Here is a 25,328-nt window from a genome sequence, read left to right on the forward strand (position 1 = left end):
GGGAGAGAGAAGTCTTGGCAGGTAAATGGCTGGTCTTCGTCACACCCAGGCCACTGCACGTCCCCTGTGCTTGGTCCATGTATACATCCATTCTCATGTTCCGGGGTTCGTAGGCTACCCAGGCCCACCCACTCCTCCCACCCCAGCCCACCTCTGCCTGCAAACAGGGCCACAGCACCAGCCTCTGGTTTCTCCACTCCCTGAGGCAGAGGAAGCATCCCCCCTCCCCACGGCCTCGGCTCCCTGTAGGTGTACAGGCCTCCACCAGGTTCATGTGTGTGTGATGGACTCCCCAAGGGCCAGCTGGGTCCTACTCATCATTACCCTCTGGACATCTAAGGCAAGGCAGGGCTCAGAGGAGGCAGAACAAAGATTTATGAAATGTTGGAAAGAAGGGAGGGAGGGAGGGAGGGAGGGAGGGAGGGAGGGAAGGAGAACGGAGAGATGGATGGTGAGAGGCTGACGAAGGCAGACTTGTTCAACCTGTGGGAGAACTTGCCAGAATTAGAAAGAAACCCCGGAGCTACACACTCCAGTCCAAGAAGATTCTGGCCACACATCTCAGGAGGGCATGGGGGCTTCTCAAAGTGAACTGGCCTTGACCAGCTCTGCAAGGCTTCTCTTCCCCACTGTGGAAGCATCCCCACTCCAGACTAGGAAGAAGAACGTTAGGTGCCCAGTGTTTTCTTCTCATTAAAAGCTCTCAAAACACCGTGCATCAGAGGGCATTCTTCACCTAAGAAAGCAATTCAAACCAGCAGGAGGTGAACCTCGCCCACTGTTGAGGAGTCAGCCAGAACTTAACAGGCTGCCTCCCTCCTCCCAAGCACTGGCAAAAGCCATGCTGCTACCTTGCAACAGCAAGGTGCAAACAGCCACAGCCATGTCCGGACTGACGCTCGCTCCTTTCCAAAGAGACATCAGAACTTTTTTTTTTTTTTTTTAAATACAACTATCTAGATAAGGTCACTTGGAAATCTGGGATGGAAGGACAGCTACACATTTATTCAGAAAAATTTACTAAACTACTTCTAAGCACTAGACCTGGGGCATATCCACTCAAGGCTGTTTGCTCTTCAAGTATCTAAGGGAAAAAAGAGAAAGGAGACTGAAAAGTCCCTGTGACCTCACCCGGTGTTCGTTGATGAGAAGGTCCCGAGCGGCATTAAATATCAGCGTGTGGAGGTGCTTGGAGTAGAACACCAGGGTGTAATCGTAATCGAAGCCGTAGATCTCGATGTCCGACAGGCTCATTTCATTGTTGGAGAAAATGGCATCTGGATTCAGCAAGTTGCTCATAATCGAAGGAACCAATTCTATGAGGAAAGAACACTTGTTAGCCATGTATCAAAACCCAGCAAAACGGGTGAATTGACACAAGGTCACCATTACATCACAATGAAAGCATTTTAAAAAAAAAACACTAACTTCAACATCACAAAAAACATTTGCTGTGTCCAAAAACTCACAGGCTAGTTATAGACCGCAGAAGATAAAAGTAGAGATAATGACATTTAAAAATTACATATCTCACCACGATGGGTTGCTACCGATATTTTGATATATTTTCACACAGCTGATCTCACACTATATACACTGGTTTGTATTATACTCTCTAAACTTAATATTCACCATGACCCTATTCTCATAAACTCTGAACTACTATGAGACCTTGGCACACTGCTGGGCCATAACTACCCTCTGACTGTGTCACACACTTATCTTCTTTCCCATTTAGTAATCATAACCTAGCAATGAGCACTGTGTCCACCTGTGCCTGCCTTTCAGATCACCTCCTTCCCCTGGTTTACTGGAAGCATGACTGCCCCGGCTAACAGCAGGGCCCACCCATCTAATTAGTTTCTTTCTGTAGCTATCCTACCTATTTGTGGGAATTGCTAGATTGTGACTTGGAGATCTTCCAAGAATTCATTCTACCTTGTTATTTCCCTGAGTTCTTTGGACCCTTTTAAAAATCTGACACACCAGCATGGGGTGTAGCTCAGTGTTTGAGCGGACATGCTTGGGCCTGGGTTCGATCCTAGCACCACCACTCACACAAAAAAGAAATGGGAAAATGACAGGTGACCCTTAAGACGTGCAACGGTGAGGTAAGCCAGCACCATGACATCATCCTTCGGCGCTCACGGCTTAGTTTTCAAGAGGGTATGAAAGAAGTCTTTGCAGTCATGTTCATAGGTTCCATGGAGGATTTGTAATTGTCCCCAACAAAAACAGCAAAAAACGAAATGAAATGAAATTTAAAAGCAGCAGCAAGTGGGCTGAGCCAGGAGCCATTTCATAGTTATGATAAAAGTCACATGTGACTTCAGGGAGGCAGAGAGCAGTTCTCAAGTTCAAGGGTGATGACAAAATTGACCATGTAGGTGAAATCTCAGACCATGAGGTTCCCAGGAGCACATCCTCTGTGAAGTTAGGATCAAAGACTGAACGATATATTAGCAAAAAAAAAAAAAAAAGGAAATGTGATATTCTTATCCAGGAAATCATTGAACAGGTACTCAATACTCATTGAAGAGGACGAATTTCATGTGTGTATTTTGTAACAAAAACAAAGTCCCATTTTGCTAAAGGATATGTGACAGTATTCTTTCACCTTTTATGATGTTTATGCATCAAAATCTGCTTGAAATGGCTCTTAAGTAAACAAATGTTAAAGGCAAGAGCCTTTTTGGCGGCAGGGGCCAAACAGCTCTCACACACACATAAACATAGAGCAGTACCTCCCTACTCCCTGCGTTCCTAAGGACAAACACCCAGCTCCAGCAGAACAGCTGATGTCATTTTTGAGATGGGGTCTCAGTATGTTGCCTGGGCTGGCCCGAACTCCTCAGCTCATTTGATCCTCCTGCCTCAGTAGCTGGGACCACAGGTATGTTCCCCTGTGCCCGGCAAATGGCTGCTATTGAAAAGGTACCTACCATGCACCACCAAGTGGCAGACCTGGAATCTGAACCTGGCAAGTCTGGCTCCAGAATCTACGTTCTTGGCTCCCCCCCGAGGTGCCAGGGAACCCAGCAGCACTGTGTAGGGTGCATTAATTCTAAAATAAAATGGAGTCTACCCATCATCTCTCGGGGTTTTGTCTGTTCTCAGTACTGGGGATTGAACCCAGGGGCACCTTACCACTAAGCCACATCCCCAGCCCTTTTTAGTTTTTATTTTTAGACAGGGTCTTGCTGAGTGGCTGAAGCTGGCCTGGAACTTGCAATGCTCCCGCCTCAGCCTCCTGAGTCACTGGGATTACAGACGTAGGTCACCGTGCCCCACAACAGCCCATCAGTTCTGAGCTTCCTCTTTCCTTTCTGCTCATGTCTTTCTCTGAATGGCCACGGTTTCTACATCTGCTCTGAAGAGCCACCTGGGATACTCTGTATGCACTGCTCTCTCCCAGTGACAGCCTCAATCAGGGACCAAGGCCCCAATCATGGGGCACAGGGTCCCACCGTAGTGAGATATCCTGAGCATTTCACAAGGCTCCTTAAAAGCTTAGGGACAAGGATACCTTTGAAAACCTTAACAGGAGCTATGGAATCCTCTCCCTAGAAAAATGCAGGCTCTGCAAAAACTTCAGGGGGTTTGTCCCCAGAAGCCTATTCCTGACCCCATGACACCTACTTGAAGCCAGACTTTCATGTGCCTCCTCAGAATTTCTAGACCACAGAAGGTAAATGTATAAATGCACAACTTAGTTTCACGCATGCTGACAATCTACAACGACTGGGTCGACTGAAAACCCAGTCAATATTCACGGACAACTCCATTTCTTCATCAGTTTCTTTTGTCCAGAGCCATGAGACAACAGCCTTGGCTTTTGTTTTTTGTCTTCATTTGCAAAGAACACAGACCTGAGGAAGCAAAGAGACTGACACTGTGGCAGACCTGGAGGCAGGCAGTGCCCAAGGACCAGCCCCAGGACGGGGAGCACCAGGCGCCCCAGCTCCTCTGCACCAACACTGATGATCCTCTGCCTTACGTAACCCCCAGGCGCCGCAGACCGTGCTATTTTCTGAATGTGACCACACAGCAGCATCCATATGATATATGATGCAGTGACGCAGGATCACTTACAGAGTGACCAAAAGCTCCTCTGTCACGAACAACCTTTGCAAGGGAAGTTCTAACAGCCTGTCTTGATTAACGTTTATATTTAGAAACGGTGTTGGCAAGAAAGCGGATCTGCGTTCCTACCCCCTGAGAAGACTAGGCGGAGGCCTCAAGGAAAGGCCAACATGCTGGAAAGTCCCCATGGCCGGCATGTCCCTGGAGGCTGCAGGGGATGAGGCAGTGTCCCTCAGGTGGACACCACACCCTAAGGACTGGGCTTACTGTGTCATCCCCAAGACAGGCACGAAGAGCACCAGCAGATGCTGGAACACACCGGCCACCACCAACAACCCAGAGCTGGGAGCGAACGTGATCAGTGACGAGGCCAAGGAAAGAACGCCACCACTCCCGAGAAGAGAAGCCGGCTCCAAACCTCAAACCGAGGAGCAAAGGCCCCGACTGGCCAGCCCCGCACCTGCCCAAAGGAGAATCCAGGGTGCGTTCAAATTTAGAAAGCAAATTCCTTTTGTGTGTGATGGATGGTGACAACAAGGTTACGTCATTGGCACAGAGAAGCGGCAAGGTCCAACCAGAACTCGGTTCCAAGAGCCACGCCGACCGGGAGGCCGTGTGTCTACAGGCAAAACTCTCACGTTTTCTGTTTTGATTAGAGTTTGGGGCATTTTTGATATTGTGGCACAATATACATTCTTATGCTGGCAACCATTTTTAAGTCATCTTCAGTGACATTAGGTCCATTCAGCGTGTTGTGCCACCGTCACCACCAGCCACCTCCAGAACTCTTCATCTTGCAAAACTGAACCTTCGTACCCATCAAACAGTGACTCTCCCTGACTCTCCCCACTGCCACCCTTCTCCTCTCTGTGAACCTGGCCTTGCCAGCACCTGGCAGACCCGGAGCCACACTGTATCTGTCCATCTCTCTGCGTGACACCGTCCAGGTTCAGTGAAGGGGTGCGGGCAGTTCCTCCTGAGGCCGAATAACACTCCGCTGCCCACCACGCTTTGCTCATCCATTCATCTACCGATGGACACAGGGTGGCTGCTACCTTGTGACCATGTGAACAACGCTGCCATGGACACGTGTGTGCAAGTGCCCACTCACGGCCCATTTCCCGTCCTTTTGGATATACACCCGGAGGTGGAACTGCTGGCTCACGTGGTAACTCTATTTTTAATGTTTCTGAAGAGCTGCCCTATTGTTTTTTTAATAGCAGCTACATCATTTTTCTATTTTGCTTTTTTAAAATTTTTTTAGTTGTAGATAGACACAATATATTTATTTATGTATTTTTATATGGTGCTGAGGATCGAACCCAGATCTCACACCTGCGAGGCAAGTGCTCTGCCACTGAGCTACAGCCTCAGCCCCCTTGTTTTGCGTTTTTAAAGAAGCCTCAGAATACCATTTTTTGCCTGAATTCTACTGATAGGAATAGAAAATGGATGAATTCAGAACTCAGGCACAAAAGTCAGTCATCTTCCCCCAATTCAAAGAAAATTAAACTGTGCAGAGACCTGAGCTTGGGAAATACAGCTTTTGCCAGTGACCTCCTTAACGTTCAGGAATACTAAATGACTCTCCCTTAAGCCCAGCACCATCTGTCACAGAACAGTGTTTGGGGACAGTGCCAACAAATTCATGGCCAGAGTCGTGACAAGGGAGATTCCTAATGTCTTCAGAAGGGCGGCTCTCATTTGTCCTTGGGGCACAGCCTGGAAAGCTCCCAAGCTGACCAGATGCATTACTTCCTCACGGCATTGTCCCAGGAAGTGTCAAAGGAAGGTTTAAAGGACGGGGTGACAAACTTAGGCTGCCTGTGATAAGCCGTGCTGTGGGCCCTGGTTGCTTGTGCTCACCCAGTGGGGCTGCTCCATCCATCTCAGGCTCACTCTATCCCCTGGGCTCCTCTTCCAAGCACATGGGGAGCATGGCTAATCTCCCTCCCTCTCCCCACCTTCCCACCTCCCCACACCTAGCTCTGGCCAACGAATCGTGGCTGAAGTGATGAGTGACATGTGTCACTGCCTAAGCAGCACATGAGCACACGTGATACGGAAACTACAAGATGAAGAAGCTTGGAAGGCTAAGCCACAGAGGCTGGCTGCCCTGGAAGAGCTGCCGGAAGCCCCTGAAGTCTTACCATGAGTGACAAGTGAACTCTGGTTACAGCTGTCTGTAGTAAGCCACTGAGATGTGTTGTTGCTTGTCACTGCTGCATAACCCAGCCTAACCTGACTCTGCCTTCCATTCCTCCAGTACCCTGAATTCCTTTGGGAAGGCCCCTAACCCCCCGTAATGGATGGTCTCAGTTCAGTTCCATTCCTGCCTCCAGGAGGACAGCAGGTGGCCCAGGCCTAGCATTCCCTTACCAACACTGATTAGCCTGGAGCAGGCTGAGGACCCCCCACCTTCCCCGCAATCATCCTCAGACTTTCCTGGCAGCCCAAGTGACAGAGTCCATCAAGTCAATTTCTGGATCTACAAGGGATTTCAAGGACGAAATACTCTTCTTCCAAATGTGGACCTAAAAGGACATAAATCTGGAGCTGTGAGTGGCCACTACTAAAAATCTGAAAAAGACACCAACAGAAAAGAGAGAAAGGCCAAGAGACAGAGGGAAACCACCCCGTGACATCATCTGAACTCCGGGATCAAGTCATGCATGGAATGAGTACTTCTGAATTTTTCAAAAATCTGAGCCCATAAAAATTTCTTTTTTTATTTTTTTGCGGGGCGGGGAGGCACAGTAACCAGGGATTATTGAATCAGGGGTGCTTAACCATTGAGCTACATCCCCAGCCTTTTTTATTTGAAGGCAGGGTCTCGCCAAGTTGCTAAGGCTGGCCTCAAACTTGTGAGCCTCCTGACTCTGCCTCCCAAGTTGCTGTGGTTACAGGCCCACACCACCATACCCAGCTCTTCTTTTTAATTTATTTTGCTCAAGTTAAATCCATTTGAATTGTGTTTTCTACTGCTAGCCGTCAAAGGAATCCTAAGTTCATTTTAAGAATACTTAGCCACACAAAATTCTGACTGACCACATATTTCAACTTTATAAAGTGGGATCAAAGGGCATTCCCCATTTATACTTTAATCCATATCTACAACCCTAAATTCTTCATGTGCCCTATTTTCAACAATATGGGTGATCCTCCAACACATACTGTCACTGGTACCAACTGGAGTCAAACCTGCCCCAGAGTCTCACGTTCTGTACCTAAACACTGGCCAGCTACATGGAAAGACTGCCACACAGGACTTTCCCTCCCACGTGCCACAAAACAAACACATGTGAACCAAAGAGTTAAAAAAGATTAACATCAAAAACGCAGAAAAAATTAGCCGGGCACGGTGGCACACATCTGTAATCCCAGAGACTCAGGACGCTTTGGCAGGAGGATCATGAGTTCAAAACCAGCCTCAGAAACTCAGCAAGGCCCTAAGCAACTCAGCAAGACCCTGTCTCTAAATAAAATATTAAAAAGGGCTGAGCATTGAGGGGGCTGGGGCTGTAGCTCTGTGGTAAAGTGTTTGCCTCACATGTGTGAGGCACTGGGTTCGATCCTCAGCACCACATAAACATAAAGATATCCTGTGTCTTTCTACACCTAAAAAACATTTTTAAAAAGCAGGGAAGGGTTGGAGGTGTTGCTCAGTGGTTAAGCACCCCTGGGCTCAATCCCTGGTACTAAAAGAAAAAAATATAGATAACGATTTATCTCTGAATAGAAAATAACTTTCTAATATCAAAAATGGCAACAGAATAAATTGTGAAAAGTACTGACAGATCTCTCATGTAAAAATTTTAAACCTGTGAATCCAAAAGCATCAAAAACAGCCATTTGGAAGAAAGGATCTATTTGACAAAAAAATAAAAGCAACAGCAACAAAGGACTAATATCGTTAATATACATACAAAAGAAATTAAATGGCTAATAACCGTTCAACCACTTTTTAAAATATTCTTAGTTGTAGAAGGACACATATCTTTATTTTGTGTATTTTTATGTGGTGCTGAGGATCAAACCCAGTGCCTCACATGTGCCAGGTGAGCGCTTTACCACTGAGCCACAACCCCAGCCCCAACGCTCGACCCTATTAAAAAAAAAAAAAAAAAGCAAATTAAGACAGCTTCAGTTAACAGAAGCCATCTCTGAGAAGTGGCCTCGCAAATGGCCCCACTATCTCCTGTGCACGCTTTTCCCAGTGCGCGTGTGTCCCTTGGCTACAGAACGAGGACGCCCTCCTGCTGCTCCCTCCTGTGTGTCCTTTGGGGTTCCTCCTGATGACAGGACCCAGAGTGGCAGCGTGCAGGAGCTGGGCGCCTGGCTCCCGCCCGGGAAGGGTATAAATCAAGGCAGTGCACACCTTCTGGAAAGCAGCTTGGCATTAGGCACCTAGAGTCTCAAAAATATCCACGCCTCCTGACCCTGTAACCCTCCTTCCAAGAATCTACGCTAGGGAACTATCCAGAGACGTGGACAGCGATGTACAGATGAAGACTTTCATACAGTGTTAATAATGCAGAAAGTGGGGCGCAACAAGCTCACCTCGGATGCTGGAGCTCAGGAACCACAATGTGTTAAGAAGGTATCAAACACAGAAGCCCAAATCCCAGGAAAACCCCAGGGCTCCACTTTTTAATGCAAACTACAATCCCAGATATGTGAAGGTGACATTTTTCCTTCTTTAAAGTTATGATTTAACTTTCTGAATAACCGTCTTGGGTACGTAGCTGTGATTTTTACTTTGGGTAAAAGTAGGCTTCAAGCTGTTTTCCTAGAGAAGAGACTACAGATGAGAAGGAGGAAGGAGGGCGGAGAGGAAGACAGACAACTCTTTCCCCAGAGAACTCCAGGGACGTCCCCACTGTCCCACACACCACACCAAGCTTTCCACAGGTCCTCCAGCGCTCGAGGGGCCACCGAGTTACTCCAGCGGCTCATAATGACTTTCAACTTCTGTTTATATTTCACGATATTCACAAATTTCACAAATTACTCATAAATCTTCCAAATATTTTATTATTTCATATTTACTTAACACGGGTTCAAAGTCTTTTATTACATGCATCTTGAAAACAGCAAGGTTTCAAAATGTCCTTTCAAAGGATACAAACAGACGGAAAACATAAAAACGAGAACCGGTACTTCTTGTTTCTGAGCTGTACAGCAAGCTCTCTCCAGCACCGTCTCCACTCAGAGTGAACTCAAGGTCTGACACCCAAAGTTCAAAGCTTTAAACTTCGCATCTGTAACTGCCAGTGAAAATGACCAAAAAAAAAAAAAAAATTCTCCTTTAGCAACCTAACCATGCTCCAGCTCCCATGGATCAGGCCAGGCTAGGGCACAGGCAGCAGTCGGTTCCACAATTAATGCTTGTCTGAAAACTGTGAATTCATCCTTATTGCTGTGTCAGGGAACACAATGCACGTTTGCAGTGTGCTCTGCCTAGTGCCAACAAGGGCTACTGGTCACAGCTGTGTCTACTTAATATCCTTCGGCTAATGATTAGTTACAGTAAGAGAATCAGAGTTGAACAGACAGTAGGGCATTGAAGGCTGAGGCTGACATACAGACATTTAAATAAAAATATTTTTAGCAGAAACTTCTTTTAAAATTATCTCCATTTGTTCCAATAACCATCAGGTCATAAACCATTTTTAGGGAGGGGGGATAAGGAAAGGTGGGTTAATCGGTGCAGAATCACAGTCAGGTAAGAGGCATGCATTCTAGTGCTCCATTGCACAGTAGGGTGACTACAGTTAACAATAATTGACTGGAAAGTTGGGCACAGTGGCACACATATATAATTCCAGCAACCTGAGAGGCTGGGGCAGGAGGATTGCAGGTTTGAGGCCAGCCTAGACAACTGAGTGAGACCTTGTCTCAAAATAAAATTTAAAAAGGGCTGGGGATGTAGCTCAGGGGTACAGCACTTGCCCAGCTTGTGCCAACCGCTGGCTCTGACAATGGATATTTCAAAATAGAAAGGATTTTGACTGTTCTCATCACAAAGAAATAAAAATTTTTTGAAGTGATATATGAGTCCATATATTTGATCATTGCATTTTGTATACGTGAATTCAAAAATCACACTGTATCCCAGAAATATGTACAATTATGTGCCAATTAAAATGCTCCATAATAAGAGAAAAACTGTTTCTGCTTCTATAGGCATCCAATAATAGACGCCAAGATTAAACAAAGTACTAAGATTTTTTTTTTCCTTTTCATAATGAAGGTGAACATTTACAAGGCCACCTGCCCAGCACACTTCGACCTTTTATAGAAATAGACCTTCCCACCTCTACACACACCCAATCCAGGTTCTCCTGGGACCTGCCCCACCAGCCACAGCTGTGGGTCCAGGGAAGAACGCCTTAGTCAGGAGGCACCCTCCTAGGGCCCTCCTCCTGGCTGGGCACCTGCCTTAAGCCAGACTAAACAAGAATTTTTCCCTTATTTGTTCTTTTTTTAGAGCGAGGGATACAAATGAGGTGGAAGAAACTGCACACAAAGCGTCCCGTCTGATGAGGTACGATATCTACGTATATGCCCGAGAAGCCAGCACGGCAATTAAACCGTGAGCCCCCCGACATCTTCTCACCCCCCCTTAAATCTTAGCCCTCCTTCCTTCTGCCCCTGACAACCCCCAAGCTACTACTGATCTTGATCAGATTTGTTTGCACCTTCTGGAATTTTATATAAATAGGATCATGCAGCACGTAGTATTTTGTAACCTGGTTTTCCCACTTAACTGAACTATCAGTGTGTTTTCAATAAGCACCCATCAGACACACTGTCAGGAGACACTGCACAGGGCTCCACACAGGGATTACAAATAAATCATGAAGCACGGGCTCTGAGATGAGCAAATCACAGGCCCAGAGATCAACAAAAAATACCCCACCCACAGGAGAAAGGAATTCCAAAAAGGGCCAGCAACGCCCCAGAAGGAGGAAGTGATTCAGTAGTTGTCTTTTATTGCTTCTATAAATTTAAAAAGAATTTTTCATTTTTCCAGGAGGGTACATATTTTGCACCATCCCCAGAGAAAAGCAATCATGACAAACAGAATTAGTCATCTGAAAAATTAATAATGCACATGACATTTATACTACTCCCACCGCAAGTTAAAATTACACCTTATTACCCTGCAAGTAACACCTGTAATTCTCACTACTCCCCTGAAACCCATCAAGCTAAAGTTCCAAAAATAAAACCACATACTGGGCTGGGGTGGTGACTCAGTGGTAGAGCACTTCCCTAGCATGTGTGAGGCACTGGGCTCGATTCTCAGCATATAAATAAATATATAAATAAGTGAGTAAAGTACAGGTCCATCGACATCTAAAAAAAATATTAAAAAAAATAAAACCATATACAACTGCACTTGAAGATTAAATATAATAATGGGGGGCTGGGATTGTGGCTCAGTGGTGCAGCGCTCGCCTAGCACAGGCGGGACCCGAGTTCGATCCTCAGCACCACATAAAAAAATAAAGGCATTGTGTTGTGTCCATCTACACCTAAAAAATAAATATTTTAAAAAATATATAATAAAAATAAATATAACAATGGCTTAATGACAACCTAATCTTACATCATTAATAAAAAACAAACTTAACTGTTCAAAAGAAAGGAACCTTTATTTAGCTTCAACAGAAAATGTTCTTAGAGAAAGAAAACTGAGCCCCATCTGAAGAGCAGGCTCGTGGCAACCTTTGGAGAATGTCTCGCTGGAGGGCGCAGGAAGCAGGAAAGGGACAAATGCCAGCGCCTCCCCATGCCACCACTGGGGACTTCTTGGTCATCGCTTCAATGACCACCACTGGAGTTCCATGAGTAAATACTGCTGGCCCCACCTGCAGATGAGGGAGATGAGGCTGAGAGGAAAAGCCACAGGGCCCAAGTCACACACCGACTGACCCTGACAACACGCACAACCCCCAGCACCCCTGGTGCTTCACGGGCGTCAGCCCCTTCTCCCCAGGCCCTTCCTGTTCCTCCCACTCAACAAGTACTTTTCCTGGGTCAAGAGTGATTGGCACGACCCAGGAACCGCCCTCTCTTCCAGGGGATCTCTGACCCAGCAGGCCGAGCAGCGGCTCCCCAAAGTCCTCCACCCTCCTCCCTAACACCTGGGACTTCCTTACTGTGACAGCAGAGGAACTGAGGCTGTGGGTCAGCTGCCTTTGGCCCGAACACAGCGCCCTGAATACCAGGTGGGCCAGCTGCCATCACAAAGGTCCTTAAGTGCAAAAAAGGCAGAGGACTCGCCAGGCACCTGTAATCCCAGCGGCTCGGGAGGCTGAGACAGGAGAACTGTGAGTTCAAAGCCAGCCTCAGCAAGGGCGAGGCGCTGAGCAACTCGGGGAGACCCTGACTCTAAATCTAATACAAGGTAGGACTGGGATGTGGCTCTGGTTGAGTGTCCCTGAGTCTGATCCTTGGTACCGGAAAAAAGAAAAGGCAGAGGACTCACGGGGGAGAGGAGACTGAGGAAGACTCCAGCCCCTGCTGGCTTTGACAATGAGAGGGGCTGCGGAGAACACTGGAGCCTCTGGAAGCTGAAAAGGGCAAGGAAGCCTTCTCCCAGAAGGGAAGGTCGCCCTGCCAGGACCTTGACTTCAGCCAGGGAGACCCGCCCGGAATTTAAGGCCAATACATTTTTGTTGATTTAAGTCACTCAATTTGTGGTAACTTGTTACCAGAGCAACATGAATCTAACACAGATGTCGTCTGCCTGCTTCACTCTCAGCACACCGCGGAGCTTCCCAGGCCCGGGGAGGTCCGCGTAAAACAGACTGAATGCAGAATCAACCCAGAGCCCAGATCCCTCCGGTTAATCCAAACACCAAAGCAATGTGCAAGACCATGACGTTCACCCACAGTTGTTGGAAAGCAGTCATGTTTCATAAAAAGTAAACCATTTATGTTTAAGAGGTCACAGACTTAACATTATTCTTTTAAATAAATTAATATGTCCACACTGTTTAAATTTCTGCTTTAATTTCTAAATACAGTCATCAATATAATCTATATGAACAAAACCTCTGGGATCTTTAAGACTTACTAGTGTATAAAAAAAATACTGAGGGCAAAAGGGTGAAAACTGCCACCTTAGGTGTGCCTACCTTGCTGTTTTTCAGTAAGTAACCAGAACACAGATGGTAGTCAAAAATATTTGTTAAACTGGGCATGGTGACACACACCTATAACCCCAGCAGCTTAGGAGGCTGAGGCAGGAGGATCACAAGTTCAAGGCCAGCCTCAGAAACTTAGAGAAGCCCTAGCAACTTAGCAAGACTTTGTCCCAAAATAAACAATAAAAAGCACCACTGGGTTCAATCCCCAGTATCAAGGGGAGGAAAAAAAAAACCCTAGGAAACTAAAAAAGATGTTTCTCAAAGTTAAGAATCAACTCATTAAACTAGAAAATTTTTCTATAAAACCCAGCCTGATCCATCAGCTACCCCCTCCCCTTCCCGACCTGACCTCTGCAACACCTGGCTGTAAACACACGGAGCACGGCGGGCTTCTTCCAGGCGCTGGCCAACGCCTGACACACTGGAGGAAGCCCTGCTGCTCCCTCCCAGCCAAATGCATGTTTTTTGACATGTGGGAAATCATAAAGCTTTTTATGTTTTCTTCTCTGTTTTTCTTTCTCTCAAAGATACCTTCTCAATTCAGGAAGCGGAGTCAGGATTTAGCTGACCACAACCTTGACAGGAACCCACCCAGGGCTGACCTCCGGGGCTTTCTAACAGGAGGGGGATGCTCATGCTCACTGGGGCAGAGGCGATGCCTCCCTCCACTCTGAACCAGTCAGACCACCGACTCCCTGCGGTCAGGACCAAAGGGCTGGCTTTCCAGGGGACAGGGACAATCTAGACTGAATGCCAAGCTGAAGTGCCACAGTCATGAAGTCAAAGGGTCACACTGATGACGCGTGGCTGGCATCTTCACATTTAACCAACCGTGACATACACAAAAGGGGACTCAGAACCACTCAACTCGGCCACACGAACGAAGCTGGCAGCCTCGTGATCACATGACAAACTCGCAGGTCCCAGATGGCCACTAACCAGGGCTGTGGGCAAAGGAGTTTCTTCTTTGAGCAGGAGACTATACTCCGTGACCCAGGACCCTCGCCAGGTGCCAGGTTCTCTCCTATCGCAGCCATTTCTTTCCTATCTGAAAACGTGACGATTAGCATGCGGTACGTCCCTCCCTGAAGTCCTTTTGAAGCTACTTTTCCTTATGGCTACAGGATCGCCAAGGCCCTCTGCCTAAATAAAGGACCACTCTTGGAGAACACATCAAGCTATTTGTAAGACAGAAAGAAAGGTACAAAGGCAATAAGAACACCGGTCCCCACCATCCAGCTACAAAACAAACCCCTCGGGGAAGCACTGGAGAAGGCTCCCTTTCCTCCAGGGCTCACGTGCCTGCCTTGCATCATCCAAAAGTGCTTCTCTGGCGCTGGCCTGTCATCCCAGCAACTCGGGAGGCTGAGGCAGGAGGACTGCAAGTTCAAAACCAGCCTTAGCAAGTCAGTGAGGCCCTAAGCAAGACCCTGTTTCAGAACAAAAAATAAAAATGGACTAGGGATATAGCTTTGTGGTGGAGTATCCCTGGGTTCAATTCCTAGTACCCCACCCCCACTACCCAAAAAAACGTGCTGAGAAGAAAAATGATCATATTTTACTATATTTTTTTAAGTGCATGCTACAGTTAAGATAGTTAAGAGAGCCAGTGGCCGATGGATGGGTTTTTTTTTAGGGAATGTTTCTCGTTTCTTGAGTTGGCCTTCAATTTTGAGTAGCTCAATAGTGAATAACCAGTCTCCTGCCTCAACCTCCCAACAACCCTCACTTCGGTGTCTCCCACTCTCCTGCTTTACTTTATAGAGCTTCACAATGCACATACATATCCCAACGAGGAATTTACAGTATTTTTATGTGTTTCCAAACCTTTTATAACTGGTATAAGTCTGCCACTTGCATTTTTTTTTTTTTAACTTGACATTATTTCTGTGAGACTCAGCGTAGTTCTGCCATTGGCTGCTGGGGTGTGTGTATGCAGATCTAGTTCAGAAATTAGCATTCGTTTTCTAAAAGGGGCCAGTTAGTAAACATTTTAGGCTCTGCGGGTCAGACAATCTCTGCTGCACTACTCAACTCTGATGTCTGCACAAAGACCTTGCCAGAGAGAGAGAGAGAGAGAGGGGGGTAGCTATAGTTCCCAAAAAAAGCTGCATATGCAAACAGAGACAGCAGGCTAGAATTGGCCCATGAACTGTAGTTTGCAAAGCTTCCTGCTTCCTGTAGTTAACAGTATTTCCTTTTTCTAATACCATTTCAATAGTTGTTGGATACTGCTCACTTACTGGTTCCCTTTGATTGGCATTTCCCATTCTATTAATCCCAACCTTTCTACCTCTTTGTTCTAGGATGTATTTCTTATAAGCAGCATCCAGCTGGACTTGGTTTCCTGTATCTGCTCTGTCAGTGCATCTTCATCTAAGCTTACCATGATTACTGAGATCTTCAATTATTTCACTGGGATATTTTGTGCTATTTCTTGCTTCTGTTGTTCCTTTTATCTGCCCTGTTTTGGCCTGATTTCTCTGTGTTGTCAACATTTGTTTAGATTTATTCCATATCTAACAATTTATTTCTTCTCCATTTTCTTCTGCATTTTAGATGCTGATTTGGGATAACCTCTACCCCCTGCCCCCAAACACATATATAGGTTGAGAATCCCTTATCTGAAATACTTGGGACCAGGACATTTTCAGATTTTAGAATGTAAACACATACATCATAATGAATGTCTTGGGGATGGGACCCAAGCCTAAACATGAAATCCACTTATGTTTCAGGTATACCTCACACACAGCAGTTGAAGATAATTTAATTCATTATTTGTAGTATGCAGGAGTTTTGACTGTGACCCACTGCGTGAAATCAGGTATGGAATTTTCTACTTGCAGCTTCGCGTTCAAGCTCAACAAGTTTCAGATTTTGGAGCATTTCAGATTTGGGATCTTCAGGTTAGAGATGTTCAACCTGAAGATGTTCAGAAGTTGCTTTATTGATTTCTTTTGGTAGCAAACTTTGGGTTTTATCTAAAAATTTCTTCGTTCTCAAATGATGATTTAGATGGGCACACGATTCTAAATTTGACATTTTTCTCTCAACACTTAGAAGTAATTTACTGTCTTGAAGTTTCCACTAGGGCAGTTCACAAGCCTGCTATCAGTGGTCTCCTACTCCTTTGCAGCAGTAATAATAACAGCCGTTGACACTTACATTGGGTTCGCTATATTCCAGGCACTATTTTAAGAACTCTACATATATTAACACATTAAAATCTAACAATCCTAGAAAATAGGTAATATTATTATCCCCATTTTACAAAGGAGAAAACTGAGGTCCATAGAAGTCACATAGCTTATAAGTTATAAAGTCAGAATTTGAACAGACATTCTTGCCCTAACCCTAACCCTAACCCTATTGTGCTTTTGGATCTTTCTGGCTGCTTCTAGGATATTCTCTTTGTTTTTTTAATATATTACTCCTTATTAACCATGTTTGAGATGTACTGTGTTTCCTAAAATCGGAGAATTCTTTCATTAGTTCTAGAAAAGTCTTAGCAATTATTCCTTTCCCAATTCTCTATCTTTTGCTGGAACTCCAATTACACATTACTCATCTCATTCTATTATTCAATAAACTGCTTTCCTAATATCCATCTCTTTGTTAAATGCTGGGCAACTTTCTCAGATTTATCATCTTTCAATTTGTCTAATCTTCCAGTTAAAATCATTCCACTGATTTTTTTTATTTCAAAAATTAAAAATTTTAGAGATTCTATTTGATTTTTCTTAAAATCTGCCTGATAATCTTAGTAGTTCTCATAATTCCTGCTTACATTTTCAATCTCACCTTTTATTTCTCCAACAGTTTTAAACATTATCAGATGCCACTATATATAATCTTTACCTGATAACCCAAATTTCTGAAGACTTACTCATACTAATTCTGCTGTTTGCTAATCCACCTGATTCTCACTTATGCTGGTTCATCTGTGCATTTTTAAATTTTGGATTGTGAGCTCATTTCTGGTCAATCTTGAGAATCCTGGGCACGTGAATTTCCATCATCCAGGGAGTTGGTGTTTGTTTCTACCAGGAGTCCCAGGTCACTATCACTCACTTCTAGTTAAATTCTCAGTTTGGGGTTACTAAACCAAATGTTTTAAGTCAGCTTTTTGTTGCTGTGACCAAAGTATCTGACAAGAACCACCTAGAGGAAGAAAACTTCAATTTTGGGCTCAACAGCTTCAGAGGTCTCAGCCCATGGCCAGTAGACTCCACTGCTCTGAGCCTGAAGTGGGCAGCAGTCATGGCGGAAGAGAGCAGTGGAGGAGAGCTGCTCTGCTCAAGGCAGTCAGGAAGCAGAGGGAGAAAAGGGAAAGGGAACACGCAGAAGATGCCCCCTTCCAGGATACACCCCACCTTCTCCAGCCACAGCCCACCTGCCCACAGTTACCATTCAGTTAGTCCATTCAAACTAGGATGAACTGATTCTTTTACAGATCTCAAATCCAATTATTTCATCTCGGAATATTCCTGCATTGACACGGGAACTTTCAGGGGGACACCCTCTTGTACAAACTATAACACCCTACCAGCACAATAAATTCAATCTCGAACCTATGGGAGACTTCCACAAACGCATCACACACAGGAAAAAAGTCAAGAGAGACAAAGGTCCCTATTGTCTCCCTGCAGGGAAGGAAACATTTTACTACAGCCACCAAATTTACAAGAGCATCTCAAACAGTATGTGTGAGTGAGCCCAAGGCCAGTCTTCCCTGCCAGCAGCAGACCCCGGGAAGCCCAGCACAACCCCCAGGCCAGCAGCTCGCTGGCCTGCTCACCATTCTGGCTTCAGCCCCCTCTTCACTGTTAATCCCTAGAATTTCTCTCCACTATCTCAAAGTTCAGTTAGACACTTAAAAAAAGGTCCTTTGGATTTTTTTCAGCATGTAAAAAGGTTTTTGGACTAGCTAGCTTACCATACTGCTAGAAGGCAAAGTTCTAAGGAGGACTTCTGATGGGAAGAGGATACATGTTTCCACATATTTTTAAGAGTTCAATAAAGGATTAGTTTCTAAATCCAGCTTATAAAAACACAGATTCCTGGGCCCTGCCCCAAACCTTATGAAGCAGATTGCCAGGGTCAGGGTCTTGGAATCTTCATTTTTAAACAAGCTTATCCCAATGTGTCACCAAGTTGGAGAACCATTCGATTTTTTAAAAATTCTTCTTTGCTTCAAAGGGTGACAACAAAAATATCATTGAATCTCCTTTTTACATTTTACCTCCCTTGGATTCCTCTTTCACTAGGGCATAAATCCTGGATAGTGTAGAGAAGAAAATGAATTCTATATCTCAACTAGTAATCCCCCTGCCATCTCCACAACAGTTTCAGAAAACCATGACCCTCGGCAGCCAGTCAGGTCAAGGATGGATTGATATTCTGCCTGAGCAGGCTTCTTGATATTAGGTGCAATTTTTAATCTCGAAGACTGTCTCCAGCCGAGTTCTTCCTGCACAAGCATGCCAGCACCTCTCAGTCCTTCATCCTTCCAGGGTAACAGAGGGACCACATGAGACGTGGGACATCAGGAGAAAGAAATGCTCCAGGTCCCCCTGAAATCATGTGCAAAACAGTGTGTGCATGGAAGTGTGATGTGTGATAGTGCAAATGTGTCTATTCTAGAGAGAGCACACACAGCTTCTCCAGATTCTCACAGGGTGCTGACTCCATTATCCTGTGGCACAGAAGCATATTTCAGCATCATTACCATACATTCTTGTCGATGCATTAAAACTTCCCAAGTATATTCTTTAGAACCTCAAAATAGAGTTAGTGCCCCCAAAAAGTGGCTCCATGATTAAACTGATCTATATTCTCCCTCTTGAAGAGTCACTATACTAAAGCTGGTGCTGAGAAGACCAACTATAATGGAATTTTAGTGTATAGCTTCTGCTTTCTTTAACTACATTTCTCAGAAGATGGTAGGATATAGTCTGTGAAAAAACTGGTTGAATTTTCAAATTATCCCAAGAGTACCTTTTTAACTCACTGCAGTTCTTGAGAAATTTATGCTTACTACCATTTTTTTATTATATTATATGACTATTACCCCTGCGTGTCATGCTTATTTTATATATGATGCCTTTTTGTCACTGTGTCCTCACTAGGTATACATTTTTTACTCAATATTAAACACTCTCAACCCAGAACTTTGAAACCCTTCAGCCCCCTTCAATACTTAAAAAAGCCAAAACTCCACACTAATTGTCAGACTTTTTCCCACATGCCATGGCCTCGGGCAATTAACCAAATAATCTAAAGCACCCAGTCTCTGAGGTTATTTCTATATATATATATAATCTCCAAATATAAAACCGGAGCAGCCCCTCTTGGAGAAGCAGGGATGCTTCATTCTGTACGTACCCAGCCAGGCTAGGTATCTAATGAGCACACACGGAAGGCCTGGGATTACACTACAAGAATACATATACGTGCCAGTGCAGTAGCACACATCTGTAATCCCAGCGACTCAGAAGGCTGAAGCAGGAGGATTGCAAATTCAAGGCCAGCCTCAGCAACCTAGTGAGACCTTGTCTCAAATTAAAAACTAAAAAGGGCTGGTGATGTGGCTTAGTGGTGGAGGGCCCATGGGTTCAATCCCCAGTGGTGGTGGTGCTGCTGGTGGTAGTGATAGTGATAGTGAAGAGGAGGAGGAGGAGACAGAGGAAGAGGAGGAGGAAGACGACGACCATCACCACACATAGAGCATAAGAGAACACATATTCAGCCCTTTAAATTTTAGGCACCCAGCAATTTCTTAGAACTTGCACTTTAGAACAGGGTTCTTCAACCTTGGCACTGTTGACATTTGGAGCCAAATGACATTTGAAGATAAATTGACATTTGGAGATCAGTCTGTTATGGAACTTTCTCCTACACACAGTGGATATTCAGCAGCTTCTCTGGTCTCGACCCACCAGAGGCTGGCAGCACACACAGCCCTCCCTCAGTTGTGACAAATTAAAAGTTCCCCAGGTCTCCAGACATCATCAAATATCCTCTGGGGGGGCTCAGTGGTAGAGCACTCATCTGGCATGTGTCAGGCACTAGGTTCGATCCTCAGCGCCACATAAAATAATAAATAAATAAAGGTATTAGTTCCATCTACAATTAAAAAAATATTTTTAAAAAAATCCTCTGGGGTGAGGAGGGTCACAAAACTATCCCGTGTGCCACTGAAAACCACTGTCCTAGTGAAGCATCTACCACTTTTGCTAGAGGCTAAAAAGCAATTTCCTCTCCTAAAATACAAAGAACCTTTCTTTTGGGCTGAGTCTGAAATATGCATAAACATCTTTAACTACATAAACATGATACTCAGGAAAGTCTCAAGGTAAAATCAACAGGAGCCAGGCATGGTGGCACACGCCTGTAATTCCAGCTACTTGGGAGGCTGAGGCAGGAGAAACTCAAGTTCAAGGCCAGCCTGGGCAGCTCAGTGAGACCTTGTCTCAAAATAAAAAGGCCTGGGAATGCGGCTCAGTGGTAGAGTGTCACTGGGTTCAATCTCTAGTACCAAAAAAGAAAAAAAGAAAAAGAAAAAGAAAAAAATTAGAAGAAATTCCAATTGAGGGACTTTTTTACAGTGTGTGACCAATTCTCCTTAAAACTGTAAAGGTCCTTAACTAGTCCAAAGAGCCTAAGGAGACATGATAACTAAATGAAGTCCTGGATGGGATCCTAGAACAGAAAAAGGACACTCAAGTAAATATAGAAAATCTGAATCAACTATGGGTAATGTATCGATATTGGCAGTGATCACAAACACACACACCACAGTAAAGTGAGAGATAGACAACAGGGGAAGTGAGCGCAGGGTTTACAGGAGCCAGACATTTTATCTGTAAATCCAGAACAATCTAAAAAAATAAAGTTATTTTAAAATAATTTTTTAAATGGGTAAACAGGAGAATGGGAGAGAAGGGGTTAAAACAAAAAGAAAAAAGTGGTCCTCGGCTGCCTGGCTTCCTTCTGGAAACCCTCCAAAGGAAGACACCTGAACGGGCTATGGCTTAGGGGAAGAGATGGGATGGCCAGAAAGAGAGTCAGAAAATAAATTTCTATTGTCAGAATAAGGAAGAAAATAAAACTGTTTTGTCTTCTTGTAACTTGGGGGGAAAAAGAATTGCTATGTTTCTATATGAATTTTGATATGAATATCAGTATGCCTTCTGACCTCTTCTTCCTTGAAGACACAACTCAAGGGTCAGCTTCAGGAAGAGGGAAGCATTCCCTGCATCTCGAAGGACACAGGCCCTACCTAGGCCCCTGGCTGTCACTCATCTGTTGACAGACTCACCATCCTTCCAACACTGGTCTACCACTGGGCCCAGGCAGGTACTCAGCCACTGGGGCCCTCTGACTCGCCCATCTGTGAATCAACAACCTTTAAACCCACTGCTGGCTGCTAAATAAATGGTAAGTGAATGGACTCAAGCCGGGGGCACGTAGGTTCACGCAGACTTCAGCTGGAGGAGGCTAGGAATGGTACAGCCCCAGACAGCACAAAGAAGGAAAACAAGTTCATGGCCCTGTGTGCAGGTGCTGGGGGCCTGAAGAGAGGATGAGGTACATCATAACATACCTGCAACACTTGAAGAAACTTAGTGTTCATCCAGTGGCCTTGTTTTACAGAGAAACCAAAGCCAAGAGAGGTTAAGTCACTGGTTCAAGGTCACAGAGCCAAAGGAGACTAGAACCCAGAGCTAAATTACCCACCTCCATCTGTATCTATGACCAATAGATATTTAATAATAATAGCTACTCTCCACTGAGCACCTGATGGGAGCCAAGCCCAAGCTAAACCCCGCCCCCTTCAACCTCCCTACTGCAGCTGAGGAAACTACTGTTAGGGAAGAGAGTACTCAGGCTGTCACCCTCCAACACGCCCGTGGATCATCACACCAGAGCCCAAACTCTGGTCCCATGCTCATCTTTATCATCCAATGCTTCAGCTGCAGGCACTACTCTGAACACCCTTCTCAGATGGACTAATTTATTCCTCACCAGAACCCTAGCACAGATGAAGAAACCGCAGCTTCATGACCTCTTCAGTTCTCACAGGCAGCAAGCAGCTAACTTTGTTCTTATAAAAACTAAAGATGCAATTATTATTCAACCCAGCAATTGTACTCTTGGGCACTAAGAAAAATGAAAAATGTATGTTCACACAAAAAACCCTACATGATATTTACAGTTTATATTTACAATTATATTTAAATTTACAATTGCTTTATTTATACTGCCACAGACTGGGGGCAAGTCAGGTGTCCTTTGGACAAGCAAACTATGGTTAAACAGTTTATTGTGCTTAAACAAATGGTTAACCTGTGGTACACACATAGCATGAACTACTATTCAGCATTAACAAGGAGTGTGTCATTGCCACAGTTCACACAACCGCCTGGATAAAACTGAGGGGACTGCCAGGCGCAGCGGAGCACGCCTTTAATCCCTGCAGCTGGGAGGCTAAGGCAGGAGGACGGCGAGTTCAAAGCCAGCCTCAGCAAAAGCAAGGCGCTAAGCAACTCAGCAAGACCCTGTCTCTAAATAAAATACAAAATAGGGCTGGGGATGTGACTCAGTGGTTAAGGGCCCCTGTATTCAATCCTTGGTACAAAAAAAAAAAATTGTGGGGATTATATTGGGGGGGGGGGGGGCAATCAGTCCCAAAAGATTACATACTCTATGATTCCATCTAAGTGAACTTTTTCAAGTGACAAAAACAGAAATGGAGAACAGTAAATACTCCAGGGGCTGGGGACAAGGCAGCATCAGGAGGGAAGACAATATAAAGGATTCTTATGAACTGTTCTGTACCTTGATTGTGATGGTGGAGACAAAAACCTACCTGTGACAAACTATTACTCACACATACTAGTAAGAATAACCTGTGGGCTATCAGTATATACTCCCTATGATGCTGTACTGTCCTTTTATAGAATGTTACCATTGGAAGAAACCAGGTGAAGGGTATGCCAGATCTCTTTGTATTAACTCTTAAAACTACATGATATTTCCATAAAAACTCCAATTAAAAAAAAATCTTGCCTATCTCAAAGCTGGGCTGGATGATATTCTATATTTCTTTCATCTCTAAGAGCTGTAATTCCCAATGTCCCCAAAGTGAGTCCTCTTTCCATCACACCATACTACAGCTTCAAAGCCAAAGCAAAATTTGGCAAAAGGAAACTTTAAAAATCTTCATTAACTACTTCAAATTCACTCTGAAAATTATTCCAAATGGGTTTTATTTCCCTAAACTGACTTCTGGCCAAAAGATGGAAAATATGATCCCATAAAATGTTCTTTTGTGCCACCTCCACTGCCGCCTCTCAAATAATCAATATTTAATATCAATTCGGAATCTTCCCTGAAAGCAACAACGCAGGTGGATTATCACTGGTCCTTTAAACCAGTTTCCAAGTGGCCAGTGGCTACTGGAAATCAGCGCAGCATAGGAGACAGGACAGTGGTTTAGGGACTGAGACAGACCCTTGGTCAAAGCATCACCTTGGCCTGGCGTCTTAAACGTGAGATTCGCCTTTCCCATCTATAGATGGGATGTGGGCACCTCAATCAACCTCCACGCCTGGCACTCTGGTCCCCTTTTCCTGCGCTCCCGGTTTCCCTTAGTAACAACTCAAGCTCACTCCACGTTCACCTGGCCACAAACCGCTCATTCACTCCCCTTCCTCAATGAGGTTAGTAGATAACCCGACCCGACCCTCCCAGGTCAGACAGAACATCCGTCCCCCCCACACCCCACCCCACCCCACCCCACCCCCGCCCCCGCAGGAGGAAAGCGATCAGCCTCCAGATCCTGCCACCTGCCCGCAGCCCGGCTCCAGGGCCGCCCGGCGCCGGCCAGGCTCGGGCTGCTGCCACTGTCACTTCTGGTCAATAACAATACCCAGCGGTGTGGGGAGGGGTGGCTGTCCCCCACCGGATGGCTTGGACTCCACCGGGCAGCCCAAAGGGCTACCGATGCAGATTCCTAGCTAAAAATCCCAGGAAAAACACAAAACATCTTTCCCGACAGAAAGGGAAGAGTTGCGAAGTTTCTGGAGTGGCATTTTTCCACGTTCCCCGAAGCCGCTGGGCAGAGACGATGCTGCCCGCAGCCGGGGGTACGGTGGGGGTACGAGGATCACGATGCCCAGGAGGTCAGCGGCGGGAGCCGCCGCGTGCGAGCTGGCCCGCTTCCCAGCGGCGGGCGGGGAGGTACCCCGAGCTGCAGGGCAGCGGGGCGCCGCCGCACTCACCGTCCGTGCTCCTCTTCGCCTCCTGGTAGCGCTCCCACAGGTAGCGCTTCATGTCCGGGGCGGTCCCGGGCGCGGTGCACAAGGGCCGAGCGGGGCCCGAGCGCTGCCGCCTCCCGGCCGCAGTCCCGCCGCCACCGCCCCACAGGGCCGCCACGGCCGCCGCCCTCACCCCGGCACCGCGGGTCACCGCCGCCGCCGCCGCAGTGGTCATGCCTGCGGCTGCCGCGCTGCAAGTGGCGCGGCGGGACCAGCCTGGGTCGGCGCTCGGCCCTGGGGCGGGCCGCTCCCTACGTGGAAGCACGTGGCGGCGCGGCCCCGCCCTCCGGCGGCCGCGGGCAGGGGACCTGGGCGGGGCGGAGTCAGGGGCGGGGCGCGACCGCAGCTGCCCCGGCTCTGCGCCCAGCCTGCCACGGTCACTTCCTGACCCTGCGGCGTGTGGAGGTGGCCGAGCAGTGGTGTGGAGGCCACATGAAAGGTGATGACTCGTCGCCGACCCCGGGCCACGAGATAGGACCCCAGTGCTGCCCGCCGCGCTCCACTGCACCTCCTTCCTGCCTTCTGTGGAGGTCCCCCAAATCTAGCTATACGGATAGTGTAACCCCCACCCCCATCTGCTCTGTCCCTGTCCTGAAGGTGACCTTCCTCCGCCTTCTTGGCCTCTTAAGTCTAGACCTCCCTTAGATCGTGGAGGCCACCGAGGACAAGCCCTCATTCCCAGCTTGGATCCATCCAGGCCCGCCCTTTAAGGGGTGGCTGGCCAGAGGCCCCACACATTCCAGCCCCTTAAATCCCTACG

At 46.2% G+C, this 25,328-nt stretch overlaps 1 protein-coding gene and 1 long non-coding RNA gene across 2 annotated transcripts in view; both read right to left on the bottom strand.

The window, feature by feature from the left end:
* Nt5dc3 (5'-nucleotidase domain containing 3) overlaps positions 1-24,743 on the bottom strand; it is a 56,051-nt gene extending 31,308 nt beyond the window's left edge. The window contains exons 1-2 of the mRNA XM_046429394.1: positions 24,533-24,743; positions 1,132-1,316 (exon numbers count right to left, since the gene is read on the bottom strand). Coding sequence (XP_046285350.1) covers positions 1,132-1,316; positions 24,533-24,743 — 396 coding nt within the window. The remainder of the gene's footprint in view (positions 1-1,131; positions 1,317-24,532) is intronic.
* Positions 11,726-19,514, bottom strand: LOC124082882 (uncharacterized). The gene is made up of 2 exons (XR_006848533.2): positions 12,581-19,514; positions 11,726-11,960 (listed from the first exon to the last, which is right to left on the bottom strand). It is a non-coding gene; the product is annotated as an uncharacterized LOC124082882 (long non-coding RNA).
* Positions 24,744-25,328: the final 585 nt, after the last annotated feature.

This window comes from Marmota monax, unplaced genomic scaffold (assembly GCF_021218885.2).
Source record: "Marmota monax isolate L192 unplaced genomic scaffold, Marmota_monax_Labrador192_F-V1.1 WCK01_AAM20220418_F8-fsc00051, whole genome shotgun sequence".
Lineage (NCBI taxonomy): Eukaryota > Metazoa > Chordata > Mammalia > Rodentia > Sciuridae > Marmota > Marmota monax.